This window comes from Rhinatrema bivittatum, chromosome 5 (genome assembly GCF_901001135.1).
Source record: "Rhinatrema bivittatum chromosome 5, aRhiBiv1.1, whole genome shotgun sequence".
In the NCBI taxonomy this organism is placed as follows: domain Eukaryota; kingdom Metazoa; phylum Chordata; class Amphibia; order Gymnophiona; family Rhinatrematidae; genus Rhinatrema; species Rhinatrema bivittatum.
The window spans coordinates 254,691,547-254,701,667 of NC_042619.1; the positions used below are offsets into that span (position 1 = coordinate 254,691,547).

The 10,121-nt window shown below is 43.0% G+C and overlaps 1 protein-coding gene across 1 annotated transcript; it reads left to right on the plus strand.

Annotated features, from left to right (window-relative positions):
• Nucleotides 1-4,160: 4,160 nt before the first annotated feature.
• TTI2 (TELO2 interacting protein 2) lies at nt 4,161-9,614 on the plus strand. The gene is made up of 7 exons (XM_029603876.1): nt 4,161-4,815; nt 5,139-5,325; nt 5,888-5,980; nt 6,666-6,850; nt 7,246-7,389; nt 8,861-9,023; nt 9,452-9,614. Exons 1-7 carry the CDS (start codon nt 4,403-4,405, stop codon nt 9,530-9,532), a joined length of 1,266 nt encoding a protein of 421 aa, XP_029459736.1. The 5' UTR covers nt 4,161-4,402; the 3' UTR covers nt 9,533-9,614.
• The last annotated feature ends 507 nt before the right edge of the window (nt 9,615-10,121 follow it).

Consider the following 10,121-nt stretch of genomic DNA (forward strand, 5'->3'; position numbering starts at 1 on the left):
CTATTTGCACTTTCAAAAAATTGAGAGCTAGGTCTTTATACAGCCTTCTTGCAAAAAACTACCAAATGAAAGATATCAAATGTCCTATAGGAAAAACCTGCTTAGCAGCACAGCAATCTTCAAAAATCCACCAAACCCTGATCTATACCAGGAATGCAGATCTTTTATGAGAAGGCAACAAGGTATACACCTCTCGAGAATATCCTTTCTTGCTTAAATAAGACCTCTCAAGGGCCAGGCCGCAAGACAGGATCAACTGCAAACAGCAGACCTTACCTCAGGAGATCTGAGTTCCAAGGTAAAGAGAGGGAACTCTCATCCAATTGTGGGACAAGAAATTCATACTAAGGCCACCTTGATCAATCGGGCGCTACCAGAGCTACTGACCATTAAAGCCTGGAGATCTTCTGCAGGAGACTGTCTATTAGAAGCCACGGAGGAAATACAAAGTAGTTGCCATTACAGCTAAGACTGGACTAAGGCATCCAGTATGGATGACCCTCTTTCTCTTCTTCTGCCGTAGAATCTTTCTACACATCTGTATTCCTGTGGGATGCCATTAGGTCCAACACCAGCTCCCCTCATCGCATCACAATGTGATGAAAGGCCTTTTCCGACAGTTTTCACTGCCAGGGTCCAGAATGATGCAGCTGAGACCTTCCACTTGAACCTTCTCTACCCCAGGGATGTGAGATGCAAACGGTATTCTTAGATATTTTGCCTCCTAGGTTACACGTGATCATCACCTATGCCAACACCTGACAGCTCTTGTCGTCTCCTTGATTATTCACATACATCTCTATCATGCCATTGTCCAACAAATATCAGACTGCTTGATTTTGAAGAACTGGCGCCCAATGGAGTTAGGAGGGAGCAGGGTGTGGTAATGGATACTTTAATACCTCTAAGGCCAGAGTTATCTACTTTTCTTGAAGCCTCAGTGGACAGTGTACCAACTAGGGCCACATTAACAGTTTCATTATGTATGAAACAGGATAGGGACATAGTGTTTCCAAAATATTTTAAGGTTAAAGATCTTTCCTTTTGTGATAAAAAAAATCCAGGTATTTCCTGATGTTTCGTGAGCCACTCAGGCTCTGCTTAAGCAATTTCTTCTACTGAGACAGAAAGTGCTGGCTCTTGGAACGACTTTTTCTCAAATTTCCATGTAAATATTTGGTTACTTTCCAAAATAATCAGTTTATTTTTTCTAACACATCACATCTGGAGAATTTTATTTTAGATAACAGCGAGAAAACTTGGAGAATTGGAGTTAGTGGCCATATGTGTATTGGCAATGTAGTGAACTCAATTAGAGATAAAACTCCCAGTCTCTTGATGCTTATAGATTTTTTTTTTACTTATTTTTCACCCCATTTTCTTTATGTGGGCTTGATATAATATACCATGTATTTTGTTTGTGGCATATTCTTTGCTTGCTGTTTCAATGGGAATGTTATGAATATGCCTTGCTGTTTCATTGGTTGTAAATGAACTATTTAATAAAGAATACATTGAAAAAAAAAAGTAAATTAGGGATTTATATCAACTAATTCACACTGATGTTAATAATTGTAGTCCTGTTGCAGATCATGGACAAAGATTATGTCCCTTGGCATTTTAAATTTAATTAAGAACTCTCATTTTTATGGAACTTTAAATGTTTTAACTCCTCAGTATTAAGATGCAAATTAAAGTCCAGCTGTGAGATAAGAACATAAGAAATTGCCATGCTGGGTCAGACCAAGGGTCCATCAAGCCCAGCATCCTGTTTCCAACAGAGGCCAAACCAGGCCACAAGAACCTGGCAATTATCCAAACACCAAGAAGATCCCATGCCACTGATGCAATTAATAGCAGTGGCTATTCCCTAAGTAAACTTGATTAATAGCCGTTAATGTTAATATTTAAGTGAATACTGTTAAGCAAATGTCTCTCAACACCTCATTAGCTCTACAATCTGATTGTAACTGTACTTATCGTCAACTGTATATAGTTGCATCTATTTGTGTTTTTTCACTCCTTCAGTCCAGCCTTGCCCTCCCCTAGCTCCCCCTCTCCCACCCTTCCGGTATCCTCGCTTCCCACTCCCCTCCCCTGTATTATTGCTCTATTGTGCTATTGTTTTATTATCTATTTATCTGTTTTACTGTTTTATTGTTATATTGTAACTTTCCTCCGTTTGAGTTTTTTGTAAACCGGCATGATGTGTTTCACGAATGTCGGTAAATAAAAGTTAATAAATAAATAAATAAATAAATAATGGACTTCTCCTCCAAGAACTTATCCAAACCTTTTTTGAACCCAGCTACACTAACTACATCCTCTGGCAACAAATTCCAGAGCTTTATTTAGTGTTTTGCACTAAATGCCACATGTATGCTTATCCATCTATGTGTACCTGTGCAAAGCACTCCTGGCTCTCAAAGAACAAGTCTTCCCTGGAGGCTAGAGTGGTAGCCCTGGAGGAGTGCAGGGAGACCAAGATACATAGTAGAGACCTTCAGGGACAGAGCAATCCCATTTTCAGTCTTGCAGCCAAGGTGCTCATTTGGAGGACCAAAGTCACCTGGAAAGAGAAGAGCACCACCTTGGTGTGGCAAAAGTAATCCTTTTTCTTCAACTTGTCCTCCAAGTGATGCATTATCCTCTCAGGATAACATCCCCAGGGGCATGTGCCCAGGAGGGAAGGATTAACATTGCTGTTATAGTTGGCAATTTGGATCATTAGAAATGTAGATAGCTGGTGACTTGGTAAAGTGCCTGCCTAGTGTGAAGATAGTAGACCATATCCATCGCCAAGGCAGGATATTAGAGAGTGCTAGGGAACAGTCACTGTCATAGCAGCAAGGACACATGAAGTTGCAATGGAGGTAGATTTTAGAAGCAGGCTTTGAGGTAGGAAGTTAAAATCCAAAACTTTGAGGATTGCATTCTCAAACATGCTTCCTGTTCCATGTGCAGGACCAAAGGCAGGCTAAGCTCTGGAATTTCAATACATGAATGAGATGATAGAGGGAAGAGGGCTTTAGATTTGTTAGGAACTGGGGAACATTCTAGAGAAGGGGCAGCCTATTCTGACAGGATGGGCTCACCTTATTAAGGGTGGACCCCCAACTACTGGTGATGTTTAAAAAGGAGATTGTGCAGCTTTTAAACTAAAATCATAGGGGAAAGTTGACAGTCTCTCAGGGGTGCATGATTTGAAGACAGTTATGTAAGAATACTGGTATAATAGGGAAGTTAGACTATTCAGATAACAAGGCTGTGGTAAAGGCTAAAGTAGCCAAAATAGATCAGCTTGCCCTTATTAATCACTTCTATAGCACGACTAGATGTACCCTGGGCTGTACAAATACATATGCAGTCCATGATCAGTAGCGTTTATAATCTAACCAAGGCAAACATACAGGGCAAAAATCCATTCAAACATTTCTATTGCTGTGGGAAGGGTGGGACCCACTGGAAAAGCTATATTAGTATGATTATGAATATTAATTCAACATCTACCTTAAAAAAAAAAAAAGTTGCCCTCCTGAAGCCCTGATATAGTCCTACTTCCCCAGACCTCTAACTCACAGACTAAACTCAATCCTACCCCTTAATCTGCACAAACTGCCATGCCATGCCGTATATTCCCCCACCATGTCCTAATTCAGCATAAACAAAACCTGTTTCCCCCCCCCCCATAAAACTCAGGATAATCTGCTGCTACTGCTGCTGCACTCGCTCGGAAATGTCCAAAGAAAACAAATTGGCAAGCACTTGGCATTTTGTCTCTCACAGTCAAGGAGAAGGGAATAAAAAGCACGCAAAGGAGTTAGGGTCGGGGATGGAATAACGGAGTGAGATTCGGCCCGGGCCAGTCCCCCACCCAGAGCTCAAAGAGAAAATGCCCGCGTGTGAGGCAGGGGGTCTCTCCAGTCTTAACCATACAGTAAAAGAGCAAAAACTCTTTTAAAGAACGAGGTACTAGAGCGCAGGGAGAAAGGGGTAAGACCACGCATCGCAGCATTGTAATCAGAGAGCTCGCAGTTTTGTGCATTCCCGTGGCACTCTAGCCAGAGGAGGCCTCACTCTCTCACACATTCCCGCGGCACTCTTGCCAGAGGAGGCCTGACTCTTGTGCATTTCCGCGGCACTCTAGCCAGAGGAGGCCTGACTCTTGTGCATTTCCGCGGCACTCTAGCCAGAGGAGGTTGCACTCTCTTGCAGTCAGATGTGCTGTGTAAACCGGAACCCCCAATGGAGATTTTAGAGCTGTGAGAAAGTCGCTAGATGTGTAGCTAAATTACCTCCCTGTTGCGTTCACAGTTCTGCCATCTCCATCGGGTTCAAAAAGTCGCCAGATCTAACAACAACGGCGCCGAAAGTGGTGAAGAAGGGGCGTGCAGAGCCTGGGATGGAACTTTCTGAGGTGCTGCGCCTCCTGTCCCGGCCTCGGGGTCCAGATCTCTGTGGGGAACTGGTGCTGGCCCTACTCCAAGCCCCGAAATCCGGCAATGCCGAGACCAGGGAAGCCATCCTGCAGCTGCTGTACTTCCTAGGGGACGAAGAGCAGGGAGAGGTTCAGGCACTAGAGGAGGAGAAGAGGGAAGTCGAGGATCCCGGGCCTCCCCTTCCTGGGTCCCGCTGGGCTCTTATGCGCTGCATCGCCGCCCCAGTGTACGTCTTCGCCAGAACGCACCGTCAGGAGGAGGAGGTGATGAGTGCCCTGCTGCGAGCCTTGGGGCGGGGATCCGAGGCGGAGCTCCTGCAGGGCCCGGAAGGCATCTTCCGAGCTGTGATGGGGGTTCTGAAACCCGAGCTCAGCAAGTGAGTGCAGGGAAAAGCGAAAGGGTTGGGAGTTGAGCTCTGCCCTTTTCGGGCTATGCTGGAGATTGTCAGATGTTTTGCTGGAGCTCTACATTGGATGAATGACAGGACGACTAAAATGCCAGACTTCGGCAAAATGCTGATTATATGTAAAACCTTGGCAGCCCATTCAGCGTGAAATAAATGTCCCTCCTGTGATTTCTGTAATTCAGTTCCCAAACCTGCTGTGTCTCTGCCTGCTGGTTGACAACAGCTCTCTAGGTTGCATGGCTAGTAGAGAATGAACAGAATTTAAAACAGGTTTTTGTTACGTCTGGTCCTAGAGATACATGGGATAAGAACCCCACCACCAAGGATGTGTTTTCATGGGCGCTGCAACAGATCACCCGGCCATGGCTCTGTGATCATCTGGACAGTATTCTGCCACCTTCCCTGCTGATGTCTGATGACTATAGAACTGAAAATAAAATTCTAGGTGTGAGCTGTCTCCACCATATCATTTTGAATGTGGTAAGTGAAGTCTGTTTGTAGTTAAGGCAGCGTGGATAGTTTATTACTAACCTCTAGAAACAAAGGTCAGCAAACAAAATACAAGTGGTATCTGTTTCTAGCTTAACCAAATACATTTTGACCAGCCTCGATTAATCCGAAACAATTTAAGCTCCAGTGTAAATGGGAGAGGGAGGGGGAAGCAAACAGGACACTTCTGAGCATAAGATGTTTGACTGGCAAACTATATTTACTATTAGCAAGTACATGCTAAGCTGAGACCCTAATTTTGTGTTTACAATTTGATTAACGGCAATAGCCCACTAAATTGCTGGCCGGAATACCGGTTTGGTAAGACAGATACTCGGGGTTAGAAAGGGTAGATACATCTTACATTTTTTGCATGTTCTGTCCTGTGTCCTTAATAAAGATTGAAATTTTACCCAAACTAGTTATGCTGGTGCTTTTTTTTTTTTTTTTTTTGAGAATTATGTAATGGACTAAAATTTAAAAATATACAGATTGTGCATGTGGATCCTTTCTGAGGCTATATGAATATGGTTTATATCTTCTGTCTTTTCAGCCGGCTGCTGACTTGTGCCAGTGTAATCGGGCACAGGTGGTGTTCCATGCCCTAAACCACCACCTATACACTCCTGACGCAGATCTGATACAGGTGCACCAGCAGGGTTTGTTAATCATGGGCTTCTGCTAACAGGGTTCTACTGCTTTCAGGGACATCTGCCTCTTTTTCCTGGGCAGAAAAAAAAAATCATCAAAATCTTTAGCACTATTTACTAGACTGCTTGTGCTGTATCAGAGGCCTTTTCTACCCTGTTTTCAGAGACCTGTGCTCTCTCTCATGCAGCTGATACTCATGAAGGATGACAATTTAATTTTACCACAGATTCAAAAACGTAGGACCTTTCTGTCCTTCCTGCTCTTGAACTAATAGTACTCAGAGAGGCACAGTTAGCCTCTTTTTGCAGTTGTGCCCCCATCAAAGTTTAAAGGATCTCAAACTGGCACAGCGACTACACTTTAAAGGAAGAAACAGCAGTTGGAAAAAAGTTACTTTGAAAGCCACATACACAGTAGCATTTTTTATTGTTGGATCCTTTTATAAGGAGGAAAAGACAAAGAGTTTGTAAGTTGTATAATAGATTGCCTTTCCCAGGTGATTAAAGACACTTAGCTGCCTCTGCTGTCCACAGCCTTATAATGTGCAGTACTGAGTATTATGCCCTTTATTAGGTTAACCATCCATATGTTGGAGATTGGGTTTGCTATAACTGGCAGTGTGTGTGTATGAGCCTGTAGACTGCATTGGTCCTAGGGATTGCTTTCTTTCTCTATATTAGGCTGTGCTACCCTGTCTACTGGACCTGCTTCCTGTCTTAGAGAAACAGCCTGTGGTGATGGGGGAGCCCATGCAGTCTAATCGCTGTGATGACTTGCTGCAGCTCATTCTTATGCACATGGAGATGGAGTCCAGGATCCTTCTGCGCCGGGTCTATGCGAGAAATCTGCCTGCCCTGGTGAACAGGTGAGAGCTGGGATTCCAATGAGGACTAAGAAAAGCCTGTTGGCAAACACAGGTGCAAGATCTAATTATAATTTAGGTACAATCCTTTCCAGCACTGAGCTATCAAAACTCAAACCTTCTCAGCAGCTAACAGGATTTTGCTTGGGATAGCTACAATTGCCAATCTGCCCTGTGCAAATAATTCTGCTGATAGCACATTTTTAAAGTAGAAATAAAGACATTTGGGTTGAAACATGGAAAATGATTTGCATGGGGTTGTCAGTGGTTTTAAAATGTTACAGTAGCAAATGGGAGATGCAAAGAATCCTTAAGCTCTGGCATACACCTTGCTGTTTTGCCCATGAATAGTGCGTTCATGGCATGTCTGTTCTAGCTGTCTTGGTTTTATTTGACAGGCTCGGTATTAGGATTGTAGGTCACCTGAAGAGGTTGACACGAGTGACTGTGCAGTACCTGGAGGTATACGATGGACCAGAGGAGGCAGCCAGACTCGCAATGTTGGAAGTTCTTCAGTGTACCATTCGACAGGCCTGGCCAAGGTGCTACTAAACACAAGCTGTTGAATGATGCACAAAAACAGTGACATTCCTAACACATTTATCACGATACTAGAATTACTTAAAACTTAAATTGTACTCAAGTCAATAAAATATCCTTCTGTTCCCCAGCTAATGTAATTTTATATTCCACACCTATACGTTGCTGCTATCTGCACCTCCCGCTCTCCCAGCCAGGTGAATTCATTAGAGTCCAGAATCATCTGTTTGCGAGGCTGCTCTGAGTCCTGCTCTGATTGAGCAGTTTAATGGCATTTTTTACCACACAACTGAAGCTCAACATGTTTTGCCCTATGCTGACATCACGACAGATTTTAAGGCCCCCTTCAGTGCATAAAAATGTTTAAATACAAATAAGAATATACCTTAAGCTTTTGAGAGCACATACAGTGAGGGGACGGTGCAAAAGAGATGCACTTAAAGAAGAGTAACCCAAATTATAGCTACACAATGCAAGAATCCACATTAGAAATTACCACTCAGGAAAAGGATCTAGGCATCTTGTTGGTTAATACATTGAAACCTTCTGCTCAGTGTGCAGCAGCAGACAAGAAAGCAAATAGAATGCTAGACTTTATTAGGAAAGGAATGGAGAATAAAACAGAGAATATCATAACGCCTCTGTATCGCTCCATGTTGCAACCTCATCTTGAGTATTGTGTGCAGTTCTGGTCACCACATCACAAGAAAGATATAGCAGAATTAGAAAAGGTACAGAGAAGAGTAATCAGAATGATAAACAGGATGGAATGAATCCCCTATGAAAAATAAAGAGGTTAGGACTCTTAAACTTGGAGAAGAGACAGCTGAGGGGAGATATAATAGAGGTCTATAAAATAATGAGTGGTGTGGGACAGAGAAACACTAAGCAGTTTACTCTTTCAAAAAGTACAAAGACTAGGGGACAAACAATTAAGTTACTAGGTGATATACTTAAAACTAATAAGAGAAAATATTTTTTTACTTCATGCATAATTAAGTTCTGGAATTCATTGCCAGAGGATGTGGTGAAAGCTATTAGTGTAGCTGCATTTAAAAAAGGTTTGGACAAGTTCCTGGAGGAAAAGTCCATAACCATTGTTAAGGTAGATGTGCAGAAATCCACTGCTTATTCTTGGGATAAGCAGCTTGGAATCTATCTACCTCTTGGGATCCTGCCAGGTACTTGTGAACTAGATTGGCCACTGCTGGAAACAAGATACTGGGCTTGATGGACCCAGTTTGGTAAGTCTTATGTTCTTAGGGTCAGATTGTAGTAGGGATTTTTATATTGATACATATTGTATTCATTTGTATGATGCTATATTGTTTTATGTATACATGAGTGTGGCTTTGCACACAGAAAGGCATGAGTAAATTAACATTACATTAAGGTATTGCTGATGTACTGGGGCTGCATCAGGCTAGGAATCTGTTGCTTTTGCTGTAAAGTTATATTTTCTTTTGGTGCTAGAATGTCCTGCAGGCTTGGTCTCTTACTGAAAGCTCTCCTGAGGTTGATGTATGATGTGTCGACTGACTGCACTCTCACACCAGAGCCAGTGAAGGCAGCGCTGCTGCAAGAGGCTACACAGAGCCTTCTCCTTTTAGATCGGTGCTGTCAGCGACAGGTAAAGGTAAGCAGGAAGAGAATAGATGTCTAATATCCTGTGGCCTTCTTATATGCCATGGTCTTGGAGGAAGTGCTTAACAGCAGGGGACTCCTTGCATAACTTTCTGAGCCTTGCAGTCCAATTAGGCTTACAGAACTTGAACCAAACTAATTCAGTCATTGTATTGAAAACATCCTTTGTGGCCATCAGTGCTAACTTCAGGGCATGTTACCAAGTGTTAGCCTTCAGTGTGAGGCACTGCATTAGCAGTACTAAAAACATTCACAGATGCAGAATCATTTTGCTCACAGAAATGCTTGTGTGTAGCATGATAGCGTTGCAAGCATGCACATGTAATAGTAGTTTGCTCATTCAGACATTTCTGCAGTTCATAGTTGTATGGTACTGTTTTTTATTGTACAGAAATAGACTAAATCCCTTCCTACTTCTAGGTTCTGCTGGCAGGAGTTTACAGTAGCTGCATGGACAACAAACTGCTGGAATGTATAGAGAAAGTGCAACAGGATAGCTGACCTTCAGTCGGTACTGTATGTTTGGCACTGTTTAAATATATATTTTTGTATATAAAACTGAGTTTTCTCCCTTTTGTCTCTTATATGCTGTGTTCTGAATTTTACTCAAGGGAATTCTGCATTTTCCTGCAGAATTTGATACGGGGACCAGCAAGCAGCAGCAACTGCACTCCTGTCATCGGCTTGCATGGGCCTAAAGAGCATGCGCTGGCCGTGGCGATGGTATCAGCCTATGTTCCCTGTACGTACCCGGATCATTCCAGACTCCTGGGTTTATATATCTGTGCCAGCAGATGGAGACAGAGAAAGTTTAGCTGACACTGCTTGATAAGCACTGGTGCCACCTGCAGTTCCTCAGTATTTCTCTGTCTCCAGCAGATGGTGGCTGGTGTATTCACCTGCAGTTTCTGGTGATTTTTTGGTCTTTTTTTCTTTCTGTTTCTTTTTCTCAGGAGCATTTCTCCCAGGGGTCAGGTTCCCTGGGAGCACCCTTCCCTGTTTGGTTGAGGTGGACCAGCTGGAGGTTGGTGACCTTTTTGAATGCTCGCTCCAGCTCCCATTTGTGAGGTGCAAATCTGGTGGTCCAGAT

Bases quoted from the DNA above. Each gene is read 5' to 3' on its own strand.
- TTI2 (XM_029603876.1), top strand. From the start codon at position 4,403: ATGGAACTTTCTGAGGTGCTGCGCCTCCTGTCCCGGCCTCGGGGTCCA. The intron at 5,981-6,665 runs GTGCACCAGCAG...TCTCTATATTAG, and splicing joins CTGACGCAGATCTGATACAG to GCTGTGCTACCCTGTCTACT. The intron at 9,024-9,451 runs GTAAGCAGGAAG...TCCTACTTCTAG, and splicing joins GCTGTCAGCGACAGGTAAAG to GTTCTGCTGGCAGGAGTTTA.